We start from the raw sequence: 23863 nt of genomic DNA on the forward strand, positions 1-23863 counted from the left end.
TGAGGGACGCGTTTGGCGACGCATCAGTTTGGTTCACACAGGACAAACATCAAATTTCATCTTCAAGGGTTCAAAGATTTTTTTTACACTGCTAAAAGCTTTTTTTATAATAAAAACTTACTTACTATCTGTAACACCCCCACATACCTTCCTCTCTGTTAACGAGACATCCCGTCATACCGCATACAGAAGAATCTAATGAATACACTCCTGAAAGTCTGCACAATTTAATTTAAATAAAAGGAAACACTGTTTTTCCCTGAGACTAGGGTCAAAATTCCCCTGATCCGTGCAAAGACATAATCTGAAAAAAAAATCTCTTGTTTAAGTCCCCCTCCACTCAGAAAAGTGTTTTTCTTCTGTTCCTGTCGTCTAAAATGTCTGACATTGACTATAGCGACTTGGATCTGAGCACATGTCACTATAGAGGTGTTTTCACATTCCTCTCCTGGAGGAGCAGATTTCTGTGTCACTTCTCTGCAATTTGAAATTCAAACAAATCCTGTTCAAGCTAGATTTGGTACGTGAAATGTAGTATTATTATTATCGCAGCAGAGGCAGCGCATCACGAGAGGACGGCAGGTGTGTCAGCAGACAGTTAGCGTTAGCAGCTAGCATCCACGAGAGGACGGCAGGTGTGTCAGCAGACAGTTAGCGTTAGCATTAGCGGTTAGCATCCACGAGAGGACGCCAGGTGTGTCAGCAGACAGTTAGCATTAGCATTAGCAGCTAGCATTCACGAGAGGATGGCAGGTGTGTCAGCAGACAGTTAGTGTTAGCATTAGCAGTTAGCATCCACGAGAAGACGGCAGGCGTGTCAGCAGACAGTTAGCGTTAGCAGTTAGCATCCACGAGAGGATGGCAGGTGTGTCAGCAGACAGTTAGCGTTAGCATTAGCAGTTAGCCTCCACGAGAGGACGGCAAGTGTGTCAGCAGACAGTTAGCATTAGCATTAGCAGCTAGCATTCACGAGAGGATGGCAGGTGTGTCAGCAGACAGTTATTGTTAGCATTAGCAGTTAGCATCCACGAGAAGACGGCAGGCGTGTCAGCAGACAGTTAGCGTTAGCAGAGAGTAAATGGTTTACAGCCCCATTTCAGAGGTTGGTTTTTTAAAGTTTTTTTGTGGTAAACAATGTTAAACAAAATATTAGGCTTAGCAGATTATTTTTATATGCTTTAAATTGGTGACTGAAGGGGTTCTTAAAACTCAAGACATTAATTTCAGATAAACTTTTGAAAAAACTTTTGTCGGGACTGGCGGAATTTTGTCGTTTGTCTCATGGCCAGTTTTCACAGGAGGAGGCGATAACAGCAAGCAACAACTGGCTCAGTGAACGCGCAGGCAATTTACTCACTACTGTTTTAAGATGAAGGTTCCTTTTTTTTCTTTTTTACATATCATTTAAAATTCAAGGCTACCTTGTCCAGGTGGGGTCAAGCACACCGCCAGGCTGAGTGCTGATAGGACGCTCTGCTCAGCCAGGCCTATCCTCAGCTTCCCAGCCAGGGACCTGTCAATCAAAAACCACAAGACCAACAGTGTAGACACCTGCTGCCCGGGACAGCAGCTACTGTCCATGCTTGACCATTCACACATGTTTATATATGTACATCTTAACTTGCAGATGTGTATGTGTATGCCTGCCTATGATGAAACACACAGTTGAGCCTGTCTGCATGTGTGCATGTTTGTGTGCGTGAGAGAGCATTATTTTTACCTGACTATGTAGCGGGCCTCGGAAAAGCGGCATGCCACAAAGAGGCCTTTGATGATGTCGATTTTCTTATTCATGGCCTGAGGCAGGAGGCGGGAAATTGAGATTCAAAGAAGAGGAGCGAGAAAAGAGACGGAATACAAAAAAAAAAAAAAGACTGAGGTCACCGGCAAGTACATGTTCCATCCAGAGCATTACAAAAAAAAAATAACAACGGGGAGGAAAAATTAATTGCTTCAGAGATTCTAAAGCAGGCGACAACATATTCGAAAGGCTCAGAAATTAGCTCCTTCCCCTCAAGTCGAAAAATAAACTTAATTAATAATTCCTTGATCAATACACAATCTCATTAACATTTTCTTTTCCTCTCCCTCCCCCGAGCCCTGGATACCAAATAAAAGTGAAAGCGATATTTTCTGAAAGCCTGCTTTGCTCCTAATGAAAATGTTATTCCGTGGCTCACCGAGTTCCCACTCATGCTGGCGATTTCCTTCAATTTCCTGAACACGCCCCCGGCAGTCAGACTGGCCGGTTGGAACATCATGCGCTGGTTGCTACGGGAACTCTCAGCCACGAGGCCCAAGTCTCCCTTCTCCTGTGCCTCCGCTTTGATTTTGTCCAATTGTCGCCCTGGAAACAAGAATGAGGCGGTAAATAGCGGCCGCCTCGCCAGCTGATGAGCAGGCGTCAGCATTTAGGCTGCGAATGCACAAAGCAAGTGTTTTGGGTGCAACAGACTGGTTATGCTTGCGTGTATGTGCGCGTGTGTGTTTCCATTACCAGTTGCTTGAGCAACAGCTTTCATCAGCAGCGTCTCTCCAATGCCTAGCTCCATCCCCAGGTAGGCAGGACCCAGCTGGTTCAAACACAGGTACACACAGCACAGCAGGTCGTCTGGAAACAGAACATGAATAAAAAGGTGAACACACACAGACACACACACGCGGTCACACACACACACACTATTACAAGGAACACAACATGGACAAAAAACTACAAGCCTACACAGAGAAGCAAAGAGACACACACAAAAAAACACCACCCGGGACACAACAACAAACAGCCCCCCCCAACACACACACACACACACACACACACACACACACACACACACACACACACACACACACACACACACACACACACACACACACACACACACACACACACACACACACACACACACACACACACACACACACACACACACACACACACACACACACACACACACACACACACACACAAATGAACTGACTCATCTTCCCACTTTTATGTGCGACCCGGCTTCATCACCGTTTCCCTGATATAGTGGCTGGCAGCCAGCTGCCGGTGTAGCGACATCAGAATGCATTATGGGAGAGATAAAGCAGCGTTTACCTGGGGAGAGCAGCAGCACCGAGCGGAGCAGGTTCGACAGAGTCTCGATGTTCCTCAGCCTGCGAGGAGAAGAAGAACACAGGGATTGTGTTTGAGAGAGGGGAGACGGGGGCTAAATTAATTTTAAAAAGACTTTTCTGTAAATACTGGGAGGCGGGAAATGAGATTTGTCTGCAGGTTTTTTAATCAGAAATGGGAAGTTCAAGAGAGAGGTGAACACTATGCATCACCTGCAGCAGGTAGAGTCAGTCATTACCAGGACGTTTGTCATTTAATATCCTCAAGAGATTAAAAAGAGAAGTCTCTAAAATATGTTTCCAATTTGTTGGTAAGAGCGTTAGTTGTTTTTTTTACAATATATGATCTTAGATTCCAAAACCTAAGATTCACCAAAAACAGGTTTCTCCTCATTTCCTTTTAGCTCACGATTTGCAAAAACAAGTCATCAGCCAGGCGAGAGGATCAAATCTGAAAATCTGAAAATTTAACACGTTGCTAAAAAACACATTGTTTAACATTCCTAGAATCTGACCTATTTATTAAACTCTTCATGTCCCCTGCGGATTTGGGAAAATTAATCCAATACCCTCACTTTTTTTCCCCCTGGCTGGAACACACTTCTCTAATCACTCTCCAGAAACTCCCAGCAGTAAAAGCCTGAGGGGTGATTCAGTAAAAAAGAAAACAGCTTTGGTTTGTGCACATGCGATCACTTTATTACCCACATGGCCGTTCACTACCTCGGTGTGTGTGTGTGTGTGTGTGTGTGTGTGTGTGTGTGTGTGTGTGTGTGTGTGTGTGTGTGTGTGTGTGTGTGTGTGTGTGTGTGTGTGTGTGCGTGTGCGGGGGATTAAAACACCTCTTTTTTTTCCTTTCCCTCCATATGGAGCCTCTTACCTGCCAGAGTCCTCCTCAATCTTCTCAAAGGTGCGAGCCACCGCCAAGTACGGGACTCTGGAGGGGGGGGGGTGAGTGTGCAGTTAGCGGGCGGATCATCCACAGAGACAGATTTATTTTTTATTTTTTTACATTCACACAATGTTAAGCTGACTCGGCTGTTCAGAGACTGACTCACTATGAGTAGCAGGTAAGTGGACTGGGCTCTGATTCTGGGTTATCAAAAGTCCACGAGAGCAAAACACAGGGACGACAAAGCTCCGTGTTTCTATGGTGGGAAAACTGTTTCCTTATGATCATTTTTGATAAACAGTATTATGTTTCATATATTAGATTTTGCTTCTAAGTTGAGGCTGGTAACTAAGGCCCTGGGTCGATAAGACTTGTCAGCACTTTACCTGATTTTAAATTTTGACTTAAAACATATTTTTATAGGAGAGACTTTTAATGCCCGATGTTGTTTGTTTTTATGATTTTCTTAATGTTATCTTTCTTATGTTTGTCTTGTTCTGTGCCGTTTTATTGGTATGTTGTAAAGCACTATAGAAATATAGTTTTTACTATAATGTTATTATTACTAGCAAGTTGGGCGGCAAACATTTATTTTCATTATTTATTAATCGATTAGTCGTTTGGTCCATAAAATGGTAAAAGTTCTGATTGTGTTCCCAAAAGCCCAAGACGATGTTTTGTTTTGTCCACACACCAAATATATATAGATTTACTGTCATAGAGGAGCAAGGAAACCAGAAAATATTCACATTTAAGAAGCGGAAATCAGACAAGTGTGACTTTTTTCTCTTCATAAAAACTACTTTGATTATCAAAAACAGTTGGCGATTAAGTTAGTAGTCGATTACTAGTTGATTAATCGATGAACTGTTGCAGCCCTACTAGTGAGCAAAGTCATCCTGAGCAGACAATGAAGACACCAAAGAATCTGAGAAGCGGTGTGTGGAATTATTTTTACTTCTAAGACTTCTTGCTCTTCAACAAACTTGATTTTTGGAAATAGTGTCAGCCCTACTTTGGAGTAGTAGATAAGTTAAGAATATCCAAAGTCGGAATGTTTATTTAATCATTTAAAAACTGTTTGAAAGTCAATTCAATGACTTCTCCGTGAGTGCCACGGTACCTCACACAGTTTGGAAGTGGAAAACTTCCATCTGTTATTCAAAGCAAGGTTGAAACAAAACGGCAGTTGGCTCGAGTTGGGAGCTTGGTAGCAGCAGTACCATTTTGCAACATGGCCTTGATGTTAAAATTCCAATTTAAATTTTTTCATTTCCATTTCCAAGTCGGAGAGAGCACTCGCCTGCCCTGAAATTTGTATTTCTTCGCACAAATTTCCTCATGTTTAAACTCGAGGAGGCGGCAGAGGAGGAATCAGTCTCGTTTCCACATCAGACTCAGTGGAGAGAGAGAAAAAAACCCACTAATTTAATGACGACCGTCTTCAGTGTTGTCTCAATTCCTGACTCTTTGGTGGGCAGATTAGCTTTGGGCCTTTTTTTCTTTATTTCAAATCTTCATTTGACAGTCAGAAGTGGGGCATTCAAAGAATCATTGACAAAGACAGGGATTATATACGTGCCACAACCGTCCCCGTCCTTTGTAATTATCAGAAATGACAAAATCCATGATAATCAATCAGACGACAATCCCGTCGAAAATTAGGATCCGTGGAAAATCTACTGACGAGTGATTGATGTATTTACTTTAGGATCACATTCTCCTCCACACAGAGAGAGCAAAAAGAATTAACATTCGTGCCAATAAATTAAGGTTATTAGGTACACCAGATCCACTTAGAGACGTTTATTAGTGTTTCCTGTGACGGTAGCCTCTTTTGTCACATTCACTATTTAGCTGGACGGGCGTTTTTATTACTCTGAGATTGAGAACATGTTTTCAACCCCCTTAGATTTGAAGGCTGGATCAAGTGGGTACTGACCTGCATCAGGCCTAAGAATATTACATACACTACCAAGGGCTCGCTTAAAAAAAACATTTCCCACAATCTGTCCCCTTCTGGAGAATATAATATATATTAATTTTTTTCCCCGCCCGTCTCTGTTGTGTTTTCTCCCATTTCATCCATCTCTCATGTTCCAAGAGATTTGATTTGGGCGGTGGGTAGAGGGGGTTACGTGGCCTGCTTATATTAATGTTTGTAAAAAAAAAAAGAAAAAAAGGAAAGACATTTTGACAGCTACAGAAATAAGTTCATAAAAAACTACCCAGAGGGAGAGGAGTGGGCGGTCAATGCATGTTGGACTTATTTCTATGGAGTAGAATTAAAAGGGGCAGTAAGTAAGTAAACCAATACATGTTTTGGAAAAACATCTGCAAGTATTTCCTCGTGTGTGCGCAGAACCAGAGTTTTTTCTGCATAGCCGAGGCTGCGGGTTCTGCGGCTCGGCCAAATCATCAACAACAAAGAGAGAGAGACAAGCTTTCTCCAAAATCGCTTACTGCCCCTTTAAATCTAGAGGATCGACTCTTGTGCCTAGAAAAAGGACTCGACTTGTTGACCTTTTCTTTTTTGTCAACGCCTCTCGAGCAGTCAAGCAACAAGAGCAACGGTTTTGTGTCACATTATTGTCAAATCCAAAAGGCCCGTCCTCTGACACTTTATATATTTATTTAAAAGATTTCTTTAAAGTGAGCAGCTTCTGACATCTTTACACATTCCGAGACTCCTCCAGAATACATTGAATTCCTTCATATTCCAAAAAAGGATTATCAAACTCTACTTTATTTTGGAGGGGTTGACTTACTTCTGGCCCTGCTTCCAGCAGGCGTGGTCCACGGGATGGTAGCCCGGCCTGGCCGGATCGTAGTCCGTCTGTCCCGGAGTCGACTCGCTGAGGAGGAAACGTCGACGAGGCGAGAGAGAGAGAGAGAGAGAGAGAGAGAGAGAGAGAGAGAGAGAGAGAGAGAGAGAGAGAGAGAGAGAGAGAGAGAGAGAGAGCGCAATTTAGTGTCAAGCTGAACGGCGGTGACAGCTGTTCCGGTCGCTTGCAGCCCCAACTCAGAACTTCCTTTGTTGACAGAGAGTCACGCACGCCATTATCATAACAATGAGATGCTCAGAGAGATTCAACCATCGTTCTGGAAGAATGTCTCAAGAAAGTTTCCACCGGAAGGAGCCGAGCTACGGCAAAGTTAAAACTTAAGTTCGACATATTTAACCGAGGTGATTTTTGTCCACATTAGCGATGTTATATGTAAAGCCATGCTTGGACAAGATAACAGTATTTTACTGAAGTAACATGTGAAAGAAGAATCAGACAAAAATATCTTTGTCCGGATTTATTGCAACGAGCTGTGAACTTTTCCTTTTCATGTCGTGCCCGTCACTCCCCACACAACGAGGCAGTGATGAAATAATAAATAGTTAGGAGGATGAAAAATGCATTTCCTCTATTCTGGAGCTATAAATAGTTTGTGAATGGAAGAGTTAACATGACCTCAAAATGACAAAGCAGTAATACGCTGCTGCAACTGGTTTATTCACACAAAAAAAGAAAAGAACAATGCATTAGCATTGTGGTAATGTTAATAACAAATACAGTTTTTTTTAATCTACATCTGGATCTGCATCAAAATCTACAGTCTGATGGACAATCAAGTGAAATACTGTAGGTGGAAAAATATGGAAGAGAAAATATTTCAAATTTAAGAAGCTTTGTTGTTGATGTCAGCTGGAACAGTGACATCACTGTCACGCCAGCATCACGACAGAGAACAAGAAACAACTTCCTGTTGTACCCTTCCCCTCACCTTTTGGTGTCTTTACTCTCCTCTGCTGAGCTCTTCCTCTCTCCACTTGTCGTCTTCTTCTCACCTTCGTTCTTCTCCGTCTTCACTGCAGCTTTTCTCGGCGCTGTTTAAGAAATGAATGAATAAGTAAATAAATAAAAAAGAAAGAAAGAAAGAAAGAAAGAAAGAAATGTGAAGGTGGAGCAGTGGTTGGGGGGCAGAGCAATAGGTTGCCAATCTTTTCCTAACTGATAAAAAGCAGAGAACATTTACAGACATGTTTTTCTTTTTCTTTTGTGCAAGCACAGAGATATGCAAATTGCTCCTCACCAAAGAAACTGCTGATCGGGGCTTTCTTGGCCGGCTCCTTATCTTTCTCCCCTTTCCCCGTCCGTCTTTTCGGGCTCTCCTCTACGACTTGCGTGTCCTTTTCAACCACCTCCTCCTCCTCCTCCTCCTCCTTCTTCTTCTTCTTCTTCTTCTTCTTCTTGGCATCTGCAGATTCCCCTTCATCATCCGTCTCCTCCTTTGCCTCGTTGTTCTTTTCCGCGCCCTCAGCTTTCTCTTCCTTCTCATCAGAGCTGTTTCCCGCCTCCTTGGCCTCCTCTCCGTCCTCTTTCTTCTCGTTCTCCTCCACCTCTTCGTCCCGGCCGTCACACTCGGTCACCGCCTTTTCAACCTCCTCTGCCTTTGCTCCCTCCTCCATGGGTTCGTCGGGGTCCCCTGCACAGGGCAGAGTCAGGGAGGGAGTCATTGAAGACATAAATGCCAGCGAGTTCTCAAAGGGCGACCCAGTATTTTTTATGTTTGAAGATGGTTTTCAGCATAACAGCATTTTTTCAATAAATGCTGCAGGTTATGTTTTTGATGTTTCCCCTTTCAGCCCAGAGAGAATGGTAGGAGAAATTACTATTGACAAACCTGAACACACTGAGTCCCGGGAGACGAAGCCGGGATCAGGATACTGACGGGGGGAAGGGCCGGACATGAAACTTTAATTTTCTTATCAACACCTTTAAAAGTGTCTGCTGGATTGGACAGGCGAATCCAGCACTCACTTTTGGTTTCTTACAAACATTTTGAAGAAAGAAAGAGAAACGGGCCATTTCCCCCGTCTGCTGTGCTTCTGTGGATCGACTTGTTACTTTAAAAAAATGTTTTAAAAGTTGCAGACTGTGGGAAAACTCAATAATTTTGCTGAGGACACAGGTTGCTGCCGACTTTTCTTCAATTTAACCACATGTCAAAATATAGAAAAGAAGATTTGGATAACTGACGTCAGGGCGGCACCTAGGAATTATAATTTTTTTCAATTCCAATTCATGAATTTGTCAACGCAAATATTATATTTTTTATGAATGCATGAATCATTTAGTAGTAATATCTTTGGTGTTTGGACAAAACAAAAACATAATCTTGGGGTTTTTGGGAAACACGTCGACATTTTATGACATTTTATGGGCCAAACAACCAATCAATTAATCGAGAAGATATTCGACAGATGAATCGATAATGAAAATAATCCTAAATAAAATGTAATTAAAACTGCCACATTTCTGTAAGGTTGGTTATTTCTACATGGAAATGATAAGTTGGTAAAGCTTTTCACCATGTATCCCAACACTTTGACAGGTTCCAGTAAATCTGACACCCTCCCCAGGTTCCTTCCCCCCCCCCCCCGGCCTGAGCAGGATGCTCTCTGCTATCAGACTCAGGAGGTGAAGGCGTACCGTCGGTGGCTGTGGTCGTCTCCACACGGGGTCGTTTCTTTCGCTGACCCTGCTCCTCCTTGGCCTCGGCCTCCTCTTTCTGGCCCCCGCTGCCGCCGCTCCGGCTCTCGTCCAGCTTCCTCTTGGGGAACATCTTCCTGGCTGCACACATCAGGACAGGCGTTAGATTAAAACAACGGGAGGGGGGGGGGGGGGATGGGAGGCATCCCAACTAAAATCATGCCATGATCAAACGGAGAGAATGTGGAGATGAGTCTACTCTCTTACTGCAGATGTAGGGCAACGGGAAAGAAAAAGGAAAAGAGAGAATCGCAGATACGTACTTTGCTAATGAAAACACTAATTCCATTCTGAAAGATATTATGCAGCGCGGCAGCTTATGGTTCCAGTGTGATTTATGTAATTTTATGCAGCAGTGGCGCTCGAGGGGAAATTCCTGTTTAGGTTCCACATCCACCTCTGTGTTTATCCCCGTTAAGGTTCCAGCACAGGTAGTGATGCTTCTAGATAGCATAATGAAAGCATTAACCCAGGACATTAAGAAATGCAATTTCTGGGTGGAATTAGGACGTTTACTTTAATGTGATGTTTTTGTTTTTTTCCCCCCACTCAGCTGTGATGGTGCCAGCGATTCCTATTGTGATAACGCACCACTGCTGAAAGCGAGCGGCGCCGCAGTCATCAAACACAAAGAGAATGGGATGATGAAAAGAGAATGAGCCACTTTCCCTCGCTGCAAAAAAAATAAAAGTAGGATGAAGGGGAACAAAGTGAGAAAAGGAGGTGCTGCCCAAATGAAAACAAATCTGCGATACTGGGAGACAAAAAAAACTGTGCAGCTCTTAAGTAGCTTACGTTCTCTGTTCTAGAATCCCACAATCTTTGGTGTGACATAAATGCAGCGAGTAAAAAAGCTCCACCAAAAAACAAGCTATTCTTTATGAACACACTCCTTTAGAATTTAATTGGCATGTATGGCAGGAGAAAGCAGCAGCAGCAGCTCTTTCACACTCAACATGCATGTGTGAGGTGTTCCAGGCCGTCGTTACATCACATTACATTCATTCTGCCGAAGCTTTTATGCAAAACGACTAACAATCTTTGAATGTTTTCTCGTATCAGAGGTAGGCAGGTGCCGTTAAAGGGGCAGGAAGTGATTCTGGAGAAAGCTTGTTTCTCTCTTTGTTGTTGTTGTTGTTGTGATTTATTTATTAAATATTATTTATTTTCCTAGTCTGACGCACTAACCAATTTAGACCCGCTAGCACGTCTCTTAGCGCGTCGACGAGTGATGCTTACAAACCGCCCACGCAGTGTTGTTAGGCCTGTCACGATACTTACATTATCAATTTATCATACGTTAAATAAATATGACTTCAATAACAGCCATTGTGTTTGTTGACATAAGAATGAATGACAACAACAGTCCGGCAAAGTCTTGCTGCTTCTGTCCTCTCATCTGTTCTCATCGCATGATTAATCAATACAATCTATAAAATGTCAGAAAAGATGGATTTCTTAGTATTTGTTCTAAAAGGCACCATGTCTTCAGGTTGCTTGTTTTGTCTGAGGCCTAAACTCAAGTGTAAAATAACATTTCTCTCAGCAGTGACACAAAACCTAAAGGGACTGCATGCGCAACGTCCAAGCTCACATGGTTCAGAATAAAAAAACTGGTCTTAAAATGACGATAAAATCGTCTATTGCAATTATTTCTGGTTTCAAATTATAAGACGACTCGCTCGGCTGCTTCCTTTAACGACCAGTCAGCAGAAACCACACGTGCACGGAGCAGTGACGCTATTGTCAAAATGAAGCTCCATCATGTGTAGTGGTCGTCAATCGAAAGGTCGAGACCCCGACCCCCACACTTCCATGGGGATTCAAGAAATAAATGGAACAAGGGCGTGGAAAGTGTACTTTGCCGATTCTGGTAAGAAAAATTGAAAAAAACTTCTCGCGCTCGTGACAAATGTCTTGCGAAATAATGAGTGTTTGGAGCCATTAGGCTCCTGCTAAGAAGTAATCAAGTACAAACCGCTCGAAGCAAAAGAGACGATCAATCGTCAGCGGGTGTCAAAGTTCAAACTGAGGCAACTTAAAAACATGTGGGGGGTTGGGGGGGGACGACGACAATATAGTGGATATGTGAGCAGATACGGACCAGTCTTGCGTTTGACGATCTCGGACGGGGAGGTGGAGTTGGGCGTGCCGGGGGTCCCCGGGGACGCCGACTGGGCCGGGGTGGCCGGAGTGGCGGGCGTCACGGGCGTGGCCGGGGCTGGTGGAGGAGACAGTGGGGTGGGAACCGCCTTGAACACGTCGTCCTAGGAATCCATTTACAAAGGGGAAGCAAATACAGAAGTATTAACGGGTTGGAATTAGAGCCGATGGCAGTTTTTATTACATTTACATTTTCTATGACGAAAAGAAGAAACCTCGACAAAGACCGTGAGGGACAAAAACACACCTCAGTGTTCGAGAACGACACAAACCTCCATCAGGGGAGAAACAAGTTTTCTGTTCAATGAAGCGCATCGTACAGTGGAGAGAACATCACAGTCGGCAAGATGGAAACTACTTCTACACGCACAGGCTCTGAGGGACAGATGCTATTTGTACCATTGATTCACGACCAGGGCTACATCCTGGTACATTCAACGATTTATTAGATCGATATATCGGTGGGCTGATATTGGCCTTTCAAAGACATATCAGCACTTATGTTTACCGATATCAAATCTTTTATTGTACAGATTAAACAATGCAGAAAAAGATCTGCATTTATGTTTACATTTAACGAAAACATAGATTATTTTTATTTTCTTGATTTAAGTTCCATATATTTGGTTGTATTTCCGTCGCATTTTTACTTATTTTCTGATAAAGTTTAAGGTTTAACGGAAAAATATCACGCCTCCATTACATTTCTTTGTCATAAATGTTTTAGAGCGACTAAATGTTTTCAAACGCAAAATCGTGGGGCTGACGTTGGATTATCAATTAACTGACAACAACTGTGATAGTTTTTGTCAGTTAATTGATAATCAAGTTATTCATCAAGCAAAAGCTGAAAACATCCTCTTTTTACCTTGTGTTTGTAAATTTACGATCAGCTCTTCCACACATAAAGTCAGAATCCATGGAGACCTCGACGTGTGTTGAACATTGTTTATATTTCATAAAGCAATAATTGTTTTTTTTTAAAGATTAATTACGTGTGGAAAACAACCATTAGTTGCTGCCCCGCACTCATCTCCAGCGGAGCCGCTCTCTGTCGAGCAGCACAAGAGCGGTGACACTCGACCGCACCCCGTCATGAAAAATGATTTAATCATCGTCACCAAACATGAAAACGACGCAGGACGGATCCTGTTGACAGACGCGATGTATCCGTCACAATCTCTCTTCCCTCAATCATCCGATAATTAATCATCGCTGGCATGATCAACTAACAAAATTAACAGGGCGGCTAAGAGAAAGCGTTTCTCAAACAGCAGGCGACTGAGCGACAGCCGGAGCCGATTATCAGGTTTCTTTTCATCGCGCGGTTTATTGACAAATGCATTTGACGTCGTAATTCACCGTACGAGCACTCAGCCTCAGTTTTTCTCATCATTGAGTAAACAAAAGGTGTTTGTGTTTTGTCCACACACCAAAGATATTCAGTTTGCTGTCACAGAGGAGCAAAGAAAGCAGAAAATATTCACATTTAAGAAGCTGTAATCAGAGAATTTTGAATTTTCCTTATACATAATAACTACTTGAATAGTTGGGGATTAATGTGGCCTATTACTAATCAATTAATCAATGAATTGTTGCAGCTCTAAAGGACTTACGGTCTTTCATTTTTATGAACTGCGGCTGCACTTTAACAGATTTTTTTTAAAGAATTGTTATTTATTCCTAGATTTAATTTCTTTTGAAGTTTAATACTGTTACTGTTAAAGTATTTTATTTTGATAAGCTGTGGCTGCACTTTAACAGCTATTTAAAGGAAGTAAATGTTGTTTATTCCTACATTTAAATATTGCTGTTCTTTTTCAGTTATGACTGTCAAACTAGATAATAAAAGAACATGCATACACACTATGTATGTATCTGTTGTTACATACAAGGGTTTAACTTTGAGCCAGGTCCAAAACAATGATAGTAATCATCACTTCACACAGGGTTAGGAGCAAAATACGCTATACAAGTTTTGATTTTTTTGAATGCACTGGTATCGGATCTGTACTCGATACCGGACGATAAGCGAAGTCCAGGGTACCGGAATCTGTATCACGAAGTAAAAATGGTACCGGAGATCTCTAGTATGGGGTGTTTTGTTTTTTTTACCTTTTCTGGTTTACTGGCGGCTTCTTTGTCTCCTACTCCCTTGGACACCGGTGCCTCGTCCTCGTCACTGTCCATTATTTGCCGGCTGCGCTTGGCAACTTTCTTAATGGGAGAATCCGCCTCCACGACGCCATTCTGCACCCTGAGGGGGCTTTTGGCAGGTCTGAAGAACACACACACACACACACACACACACACACACACACACACACACACACACACACACACACACACACACACACACACACACACACACACACACACACACACACACACACACACACACACACACACACACACACACACACACACACACACACACACACACACACACACACACACACACACACACACACTTTATTTTTATGGCACTGTTTGAAAGGTGCTACACTAAGGGATTCGAAAAAAGGTAAGTTGATAAAAGAAAAATGAAAAAATTCACAGGCACAAAAAGAAGAAATGATGAAAAGATCATTACATAATGACAAATGCATGAAAGTGAGTTCCGAGACTTAATAATAAGAATGAAACCGTGAAGAGATAATGAGCGAGTCATCATCAGAGACGCTCAGGGAATGAGAAGCTGAAGTGACTTTTTTCTTTCATCGTGTCTTTTTGATAATAACGACTGGACACAAAAAAAAAGTTTTTCAAAGCTAAAGAGTTCTTAGATTCAGTTAAAAAAGAAAAGTGTTTGGACGTTTGCTGCTGCACCGATACGATTCACTTAAATCAGAGCCAACAGTCCGCAATTTGCCAGATGAAAAATTAGTATTTTCTCTTGCAGGTATTTCTATTATTTATTCAAATTTTTGGAAAATGAAAACTCTATTTTTCCTACTCTAATAGTAGGTGGCATATTTTTTTATTTTTTTTTAAACACACACGCAGACTAACAAATTCATTATATTCTGTGTTCACTTGGTTCGGTCTCCAGTGTCAGAATCTTTCTTTACACTTGTAATAATAATAATAATAATAATAATAATAATAATAATAATACATTGGATTTATAAAGCGCTTTTCATGTACCCAAAGCGCTTGTACGTGACAGCGACTACTGTACATATTCAGTGGAGATGGACGACGGTGTTCACCTGTAGATCCTGATGTTTATATAGATCTCCACCAGAAACTTTTGATAAACCTCGTCACAGAGCAATAACCTCTCGTTCTGTGCGATTACAGGTATAATCTTACTTTTTCACAGGTTCCTTTTTCTTGTCATCGTCCCTGGTTTTGCCCTTTGGCTGGAAGAAGGACCTGGTGGAGGAGGAGCAGCGGTTACGGACAGATAACAGTTTGCAGACGGATGGATGTTAGAAGAAGAAGAAGAAAAATATATTACATTATAGAAAACTGGAGCCAGTTGGCAGATTTACAACACAGCCAGTTGTGTGGCAACTAATGCTGCATTCACGTTGTATCGGAATTATCGGAAATATGAGTGGCAACTTGGAAATTGCACATGAACGCCCCCTCAAGACCTCATTACGAGTGGGGAAACTCGAAGGTGATACACGGGATGACCAGAACCTGTCATCATGGTGGAGAGGAGGATAGATCCAGTAATGAATGGTAATAATTATTTTATTTATTTTACAGTGCAACAAGTATTAGCCGTTGCTTGTGTACAAACTTGCAATCTGTAATCTGAGTCAATTTGATTTGATATAGGCCAATGCTATATATGGTTCTGTCAATTGGTTCCGACAACAGCGCACTTGAACATAACATTCTCGTAATTAAAGTGGAAAGTGAGGAACTTCCGACTGGCACGTGAAGGCAGCACAACGCAAAGCAGTGGTGCGTTCAGGAAGTGAGACGTTAGCTTAATATAAGCCCATTTTAAAGGGTAAAGGCTAACTGTTAGCATCACAACGTTCATCTGAAACAGTTATACAGGCGCCAAAGCATATTTTTATTCCCCCCAGAGACACTGTGAGCCCACATGTTGAGGTTTAATCCAGGTTTGGTCTAGTGTGCACATAATCAAAATAGACGCTGCTAACTCCACTTAAGCTAATGCTAACTGGTAAGAAGTTAAGGCTAAGACGCAGCCGCACTTCACAGGCCAGGTCCCGCTGCAGGCACTTCATTCACACAACTCACAGCACACTTGACTTGGTCAGTTCAAGCTAACAGAGTCCAAACGTCACCGAGCTAAACGCTACTTCCTAGTACAGCTCGTCAGTAACCGTGGTTACGAAACTTACGCGATGCTCCGCTGCATTTTGTCGTCAAATGATCTCCTTGAACTTATAACAAATCAAATCCAGTCGGACGCTGCTCCAACATCCACACACAGACGAGAGAGGGACACATACACACATACACACACACACACACACACACACACACACACACACACACACACACACACACACACACACACACACACACACAGTCCCGCGCTGCAGGTCGACAATCGGTTAGAATATTCGGCGCCAAAATGACATCCCAGCCGAAGATCGTACGAAGAGAAGATGAGTCACTCATGAGGTAAAAAAAAAAAAAAATCGACAAATTTAAGACTAGTGTGGCTAGACTGATATGGCGTAAGATAAAACAAAATAAAAAAAGCAAAGCAAAATTGTACAAATTGCAAACGTGATGTGTTTGAAAAATTACTCAAAGAGTTGAAATAAAATGGCAAATTACGAAAAGTGAAAATAGAAATAAAAAGTTATAATAATAATATATGATATATTTGTAGCGCTTTTCTGGGAACACAAAACAAACAGAAAACATAATATAAATAAATTAATAAGATGTATTTCGGAAAAAATGTAAACCCCTAGACTGAAATAAAAAAATGAAGTCACTGGGTCCGCAAAGTGAAGCCAGTGCAGAAGTGCCTGTTACCTGCATTCTCCTGAATGAACAGCAGAGGGCGACTTGTTACTTCTCACTTGATTTATGACGCGAATAAACATTTTATTGAGGAATTTATTGTCTCGATCTTTAGTTTCAAATCATCTTCTTTTACAGCATGATGCTCATTTTGTAAATCACGGTCCCATTTCGAGTGAAATAGACGAATAGACAGGGGCGCAGATAGAGTGTGATTGACGGCTAGTGCCCTCCAATGGGTGCAGGGTTGCAGGTGTAGGTGGACGTGAAGAGGCCGAACCTTCTGTCGGACCTAACGGGTGACGTCACGGCGGGTTGCCGCTTGACTAAACCTCATTTTACAACTTCACAAGTAGTTTGACTGATCATGATGGTACTCAAGAAAACATGTCAGAGTGGCACATCTTCATTTTTTGTTACACATCTCAGTTGCCGACTCTCTCTCCCGGGAAAGGCTTGTGGCGCCGTGAAAAAAAGAAGTCGAACTCCCTGCCGCTGCTGCTGCCCCCTGCAGTGTCGGAGTGGTACTGACCGGTCCTGATGCTGCGGAGAAGACTGGAGGCTCCTTCCTCAGTCTGATTATTAATAATGCATCATTTATGCAGCTCTCATTATTTTTTTTGGTGTGTGTGTGTGTGTTGCAAAATGCAAGACAAACAGCCGAATAATGTAAATACGCTGAGTGCACTGCTTTTATTAACTCAAACACAAGTGCCACGTTGTTAATTGTTTACAAGTGTAATTCCCCGGCTGCCACTGTGGCACGAGGAGGGGAACAGCAGGGGTCTCTCCACAACATATCAATTCATAATAATTAAAAAAAACACAACATTGTCCAACTCAATAAATACAAAGTCTGTGTGTATTGAATCACAGGCAGCTGATTGTAAACTACTGTATAATGAGTTCAAAAGGACACAAAGTGAGAGAGAGAGAGTGTGTGTGTGTGTGTGTGTGTGTGTGTGTGTGTGTGTGTGTGTGTTTGAGGAGGGGTCGCAGTCCAATCTGTTGCAGTTTGTTCCTCCTCCTTCACTCTCTCTCCCCCGAGTGTGGGTCACTCCCCGTCCTCCTCTCCTCTCCTTGAACTGTCCGTCTTCCTCGCCAGGCTCCGACCGACGTGGCTCAGATCCCAGCCCGCGGGGGGCATCTTGTGCGACCAGCCAGCGGCGGTGCTGACGTGGCGGGTCGAGGGGGCCAGGGACGGGGGGCCTGGCTCCCTCAGGTTGGCCCCCGGGCGCGCAGGGGCGGAGGAGGGGATGTAGGGGAAGGGGCTGTAGAGGGCGCGGGGCGTCGGGATTGGCTTAGGGAGGCAGCACGTCGGCAGCAGGAAGGGGTGAGGGACGGCCGGGACCGCTGTGGGGGACACAGAGAGGGAGTCACGTCAAACGCCTACTGAGACAAGACAACAAGGGCGTCAGATACATATTCATTCATCAAAATTCATAAATTGGTATCACACAACTGTCTTCCAAAGGAAGCCTGCAGCATCAAATCAAGTGAAACTCCTTCAGTGTCTTTTTGACCTTGTTAGCTAATTCTGGATTATATAATTTTAATATATTTGATATTTTAATGTTTTTTAAAAAAAGTAATAAAACAAGATGAAGAAGTGTTTTTGATCTCAAAGACAGTAACTTGACCAAAACATGTCTCAACTCAAGGTCCACTTACTGAAAAGCACAGGAAGACCATGAGATTCTTGAAAGATCCTGAAAAACCTTGTGAGTGGACAATGACTTCAAATATGTTTTGTCAAATACAACCAAGTTCTATTTAATCTGTACAATGTTTTAAAAAAATAAAAAAAAATTGTACAAAATTAATGGGATTCCCACAAATAATTCAAAAAATTTTACATCATAAAAACCTGCAAGTTAATCTTTTTTTAAATATGAGATGCTTGAATTTGTTTTCTTCTTGTGAAGAATCACCAGAAATATGTTTTGTTTTCCATCATTAAACATCCTGATTCACGTTGAAACACATTCACTAGTAGACGACGATGATGCATTCAAACGTCAAACGTGAGTTATGTGATGTCAAAACGAGTTGAAGATGAGGAGGACGGAGACTCTGGGGTTTGTTCTTTCACGACTGGAAGCTGTCGCATTAACGAAAGATGAATGACAATATTGAAAAATGCAGCAGTGTTAATATAAAGCATGTCTCCACGAGAGACGTTAAAACAGTTTTAAGGATACTGAATATTAATACACACCCACTATGTCCTCATAGCTGCGACTTTATTGTGTGTTTTAAACCGATGATGTATCTGTTTATTGTAATCGTGTAATAAGTGTGACCATAAAAAATATATAAAACAATTTATCCTGTAATTTTTAAATTCCAGAATTTCCCCATTGCGGGACGAATAAAGGTATATCTTATCTTATCTTATCTTCAACCCAATATCTGAGTTTATCAATAAATCAAATCTCAGTCAAGTCTCTTTCACTCTCAGACTACAAACAGAACAACATTAATAATCATATCTAGAGCTGCAACAGTTGATCGATTAGCAATCGACTACTAAATTAATCGGCAACTATTTTGATAATCGATTGATAGCGGCTCATGTAGTTTTTATGAAATAAATAAGTCCAATTTCTCTCATTTCAGCTTCTTAAATGTGAATAGTTTTGGGAACATTTTTCACCATTTTATGACATTTTATGGACCAAACAACTCAATTAAAATGAAAAAATGATCGTCTGATTAATCGATAATGAAAAATAATCGTTTAGCTGCAGCCCCTGATCATGTAAGAAAAAAGGAACTGATGCAACTGGCTCCTGTGAGACTTGTTAGGACCCCGGTAGATTCAACCTCCTCCGACCGGATGGTCTTACCTCGGTCCATCACTGACCCCGCGCCTCCACACAGCGGGAGGCCGCTCTCGGCCCGGAGGAGGGGGAAGGGGAGGGGGCCGCCGCTCTGCACCAGCTGGATGTGGACGGACGGACGGACGGATGGAGGATGGAGGATGAGATGAGAGGAAATGGAGACGATTGACATGCGGGAACATGGATCTTTAACAGTGCAATACAGTCTGACGGGGGAGCGGACAAAATATCAGGAACACCAGGCGAAGGTTTTGCCTCGTTATTAAATATGTATCGTGTGGGTCAAAGACGACGAAGCTGAGAAGAGGTTTAGACACCAATCATCTTAATCATCCAGCATGTGCTCTTGATATGTCTCATCTGAGAACTTCATTACGCACTTTGTGAAGAGTTTTATTCCAGACTGTACTTTTTTTTTTCAAAGTGAACTGCACAGACACAGCACGTCCCTTTCTTCACTGTGATCACCACAGCTTTAATTATAACAAAGTGTAAAGGAGAGTCAGAGTGAATGTGATATTGACGCAGGATCAGTCAGTCTGTCAAAATTTTTTTTTCATTTTTAAGACCATTACGTTTCCAGTAAAGATTTCTATTCATGTCGGTCGAATTCATATTAAATGATAAAGTGGAAAGAAATTGTTTTTCATTAAAGTTTGGATCCATTTATGTTTAAGGTAATTCTTTTTTTAAAGGAATAAAACTCTTCTTAAAGGATTATACGCACAAACTGGACACACAAAAAAAACTGTTAAAGCTGCAGTGTGTAATATTTAGGGGAACTTATTCACAGAAATTGAATATATTGTCCATAACTATGTGTTCATATATGTATAATCACGATGTTTTTTCGTCAACTCTGAATGAGTTAAATACAGTCACATGAGGTGGAGCCGACCTCCGTGTGAGTCTCCATGTTTCTACGTCGTGTTGAACACGGTTGTTGAAACAAAACGGTTCCAGAATACGTCGCGTTCGCGTCTAATTTTCAGACGCTGCCGGAAACCGGAAATGGAATCAGCGGTGCGCCGCCATAAAGTGTCCCCTGTCGGTCGCTCAGTCGGTTGCGGTTTGCAACGGTTCCCAACAGATGCCGCCAGAAAATTCAAAAATGACACACTGTAGCTTTAAGGACGTGATTGTTTTGGGGGTTTTTTTAATTTAAAAAAAAAAAGTCCTTAAAGTGGTGATGAATGAGATGTGAAGACGTGGTAATGACCTGATGGCCCGCTGGTGCTGGTGCTGGTGCTGGATATCCTGGATAATTCACCAGGATGAGTTTGCTGAAGTTGAACTTGTAGGTGAACCGTTTCCCTTTGGTCTTGTGCAGGATGCGTTTGTTGTAGTAGTATCTGGAAGTAAAATGGGGGTTTTTTTCGGCGTCAGACTGCGTCTGTTTGAGCCTCGTGTCTGTGTGTGTGTGTGTGTGTGTGTAGATCTGAGGTAAAGAAGTGTGTTCTGAAAGTGTTTGCATCTGTGGCCATTTTACATTTTTAAAAATTTAATTTGACAACGTATGCTGGACGAGGAGGACGTTTTATTTGCAGCATCGGCCCGAGGGAGGAGCGGCACAGAGGGAGAGAGAGGAATTCACACATTCACAGAAAAAGAGCTGTAATACACCGTGTGTGTGTGTGTGTGTGTGTGTATATAGTACATGTGTTCATGTCACATTGAATTTAACAGCACCACTGGTGCATATTTTCATTTTTTCGTTGCATCACCTGAGCGCCCGGCTGAGCTTGTCGTAGTTCATGTGCGGTTTGCCCTTCCTCTCGCCCCAGAGCCGGGCCAGCCTCTCGGGGTCCCGGATGACGAACTCGCCCCACTCGCCTCCCCAGCCGATGGCTCCGCCCTCGCCGCGGCCCAGCAGCTCCAGCAGGAAGTGCCACAGCTGCACCTGCCTGGAGCCCGGAGACCAGGCCGGCTTGTAGGCCCAGTCGGGGAACAGTACTGCTGCAGAGGAAAGAGAGAACAACGGCGAAGTCTGCGTGACGCGCAAACTTTGACCTGAGTGTGAAGACAATCGTGGAAAGGAAATACAAATATCGCAGAAGGAAGTTAGTGTCTCTAATGTCACTATCTCCTCATCGCTGCACACAGATCTGCTGCCGTTGGTCGAGGCCTCGGCCAAGTCCCACGGTTCATGTTTCCGAAGCACTTTGTCGCATTTTGTGTTTCTTGAAACACTAATCGCAACGTGATTGGTTGTACGGCGGATTTTGTATTTGCCACTTCCTGTTGCTGCGGCCGCTGATCTTTTCATGAGGCGGAAAAGTGAAAACGAACCAGAGGCACCTACGTTGACGTTATGAAGATGAAGTGGTTATGTTTTTGAAACCGATATATTCCTCATTGTGATAGGTCATGAAAAAAGTCGCCGTCTGCCGTTCACTTGAGTCTGCGACGACGATAAACCCTAGGATCCAATAGAAGCATATGGAATCTGACGTTGACGAACGACCTCATTCCTCGAGTGTTGTCGGCCTCACACATGCCTCCCCTCGACCTCTCGTCCAGCTCTTCTGCTATTGTTGTTTTAAAGCCCCAGTGTGTCATTTTTTTTAAACTTTCTGGCGCCCTCTGGTGGTAAAGTTGCAAACCGCAAAACCAACTGAGCACCCGACAGGGGACACTTTAGGGCGACGCACCGCTAAAGGACATTTCCGGTTTCCGGCAGCGTCTGCAAATTCAACGGGAACGCGACGTATTCTGGAACCGTTTCGTTTCAACAACCGCGTTCAACACGACGTAGAAACATGGAGACTCACACGGAGGTCGGGTCCACCTCATGTGACTATATTTAACTCATTACTCAAAGTATTAACTCATACTTTGAGCCTCAAGATTTTTGACTTGACTCCACCACCTAAATGCTCCAGTACATTATCATTAAATACTTAATATTACACACTGTAGCTTTAACTCTCACATATATTTTTTTTAATGATAACTTTAACTTCGACTATATCAAGATGAACTTAACAACACAGCACCAAGTCGTCCTTTCGTCTCTGAGCCAGCAAGTGGCAAGACAGAAAAACGTGGAGGAAATGCTGCACGATCATTGGCCCCTCGGGGAGCCAATACATCACTGCACATCCTTCACAAGGACAATATTCCTTTTTTTGTTGTTGTTTGTTGCTGAAATGGCGGCGCGCTTAATCCAGATTTGTCCCCGTCTGTCCACGACCACGGTCGGCCACGCTCCCCGGTGAGTTTCACCAAGCAACAGGCGATCAACGACCTGACCCGTGGGTTCGGCCCGACTCAGACGGACAACGTGAGGGAGGAGATGTGAAATCTACAAAGTACAAAAAAGTGTAATAGATGGGACCTTTAAAATGACAGGTTTACATTGAGTGATCCCAGAGTGTGACTGAGCGGCGGGTTTATACATGTGGGACACTTTTGAACACACACACGCACACACGCACACACGCAGGCGCTGTCTTACTTCTGCTCCAGTAGGGCGAGGAGAGGTGTCCCACCGAGGAGCCACAGCTGCACTGCATCCTGCTTACTGTGATCATCGTCATGATGAGGTGAGAAAGGGAGAGATGAAATATTAATTGGCCGTCGTGTCGGTGTCAGACGAGGGTCGGCGTCACAACACAGCGCACGTGCAGCTTCTTCTTCTTCTTCTTCTTCTGCTGCTGCTGCTGCTGCTGCTCTCCGTGTCGCCGACAAAGGGGAAGTCGTCGAACGACCTCAACGACGAACCAAAGACGTCGTATCTCCGGACTACATTTTGCATCGACGTCGGAATAATTGTGTCGCGAATATGAGCTTCGCAAATGTGCTTGGAATCACATTTTACTAATGTAACAGAACAAATGCGTGCGTGTTCTTCACTTTGCTGGCAGGGACTGGTATATTCTTTCTGGAGTTTTCATCCAGCACACACACACACACACACACACACACACACACACACACACACACACACACACAGACGCAGTGACCTTCCCAGGCGACTGGAAGCAGCAATGACACCCACCACCACCATCTTCCCTGGAAGGCTGAAAACTCATCTCTTGGTAAAAAATAAAAAATAAAGTGCTTCATATAACCCTTTTCCCCTCCGACTGAAAGACGTCCTCTTCCACAAGCTGTCATACCCTCTTATCTTGAAGGGGAGAGAAGAAGAAGGAGAAGGAGAAGAAAAATCTCTTCTTCTGAACTGCACTACACACACACACACACACACACACACACACACACATGCTCACGCACACACACACACACACACACACACACACACACGCACACACACCCACACACGCTCACACACACACACACACGCGATCACTGGGACTTTATCCTACACCAGCACGATC

At 43.1% G+C, this 23863-nt stretch overlaps 2 protein-coding genes across 2 annotated transcripts in view; both read right to left on the reverse strand.

The window, feature by feature from the left end:
- Window positions 1-16188, reverse strand: part of lig1 (ligase I, DNA, ATP-dependent) — a 46381-nt gene extending 30193 nt beyond the window's left edge. The window contains exons 1-14 of the mRNA XM_035633202.2: window positions 16044-16188; window positions 15028-15090; window positions 13828-13990; window positions 11654-11816; window positions 9490-9630; window positions 8090-8482; window positions 7781-7883; window positions 6775-6861; window positions 3995-4051; window positions 3098-3156; window positions 2498-2611; window positions 2181-2347; window positions 1721-1797; window positions 1422-1513 (exon numbers count right to left, since the gene is read on the reverse strand). Of these exons, the coding sequence (XP_035489095.2) occupies window positions 1422-1513; window positions 1721-1797; window positions 2181-2347; window positions 2498-2611; window positions 3098-3156; window positions 3995-4051; window positions 6775-6861; window positions 7781-7883; window positions 8090-8482; window positions 9490-9630; window positions 11654-11816; window positions 13828-13990; window positions 15028-15090; window positions 16044-16060 (1696 nt within the window). The 5' untranslated portion in view covers window positions 16061-16188. The remainder of the gene's footprint in view (window positions 1-1421; window positions 1514-1720; window positions 1798-2180; window positions 2348-2497; window positions 2612-3097; window positions 3157-3994; window positions 4052-6774; window positions 6862-7780; window positions 7884-8089; window positions 8483-9489; window positions 9631-11653; window positions 11817-13827; window positions 13991-15027; window positions 15091-16043) is intronic.
- Window positions 16189-17345: 1157 nt separating this feature from the next.
- On the reverse strand, window positions 17346-21948 carry LOC118310347 (protein FEV). Its single transcript, XM_035633205.2, has 4 exons — window positions 21248-21948; window positions 20743-20875; window positions 19530-19623; window positions 17346-18033 (listed from the first exon to the last, which is right to left on the reverse strand). Exons 1-4 carry the CDS (start codon window positions 21787-21789, stop codon window positions 17735-17737), a joined length of 1068 nt encoding a protein of 355 aa, XP_035489098.2. The 5' UTR covers window positions 21790-21948; the 3' UTR covers window positions 17346-17734.
- Window positions 21949-23863: the final 1915 nt, after the last annotated feature.

The sequence above is a fragment of the Scophthalmus maximus genome, chromosome 5 (genome assembly GCF_022379125.1).
Source record: "Scophthalmus maximus strain ysfricsl-2021 chromosome 5, ASM2237912v1, whole genome shotgun sequence".
Classification (NCBI taxonomy): Eukaryota; Metazoa; Chordata; class Actinopteri; order Pleuronectiformes; family Scophthalmidae; genus Scophthalmus; species Scophthalmus maximus.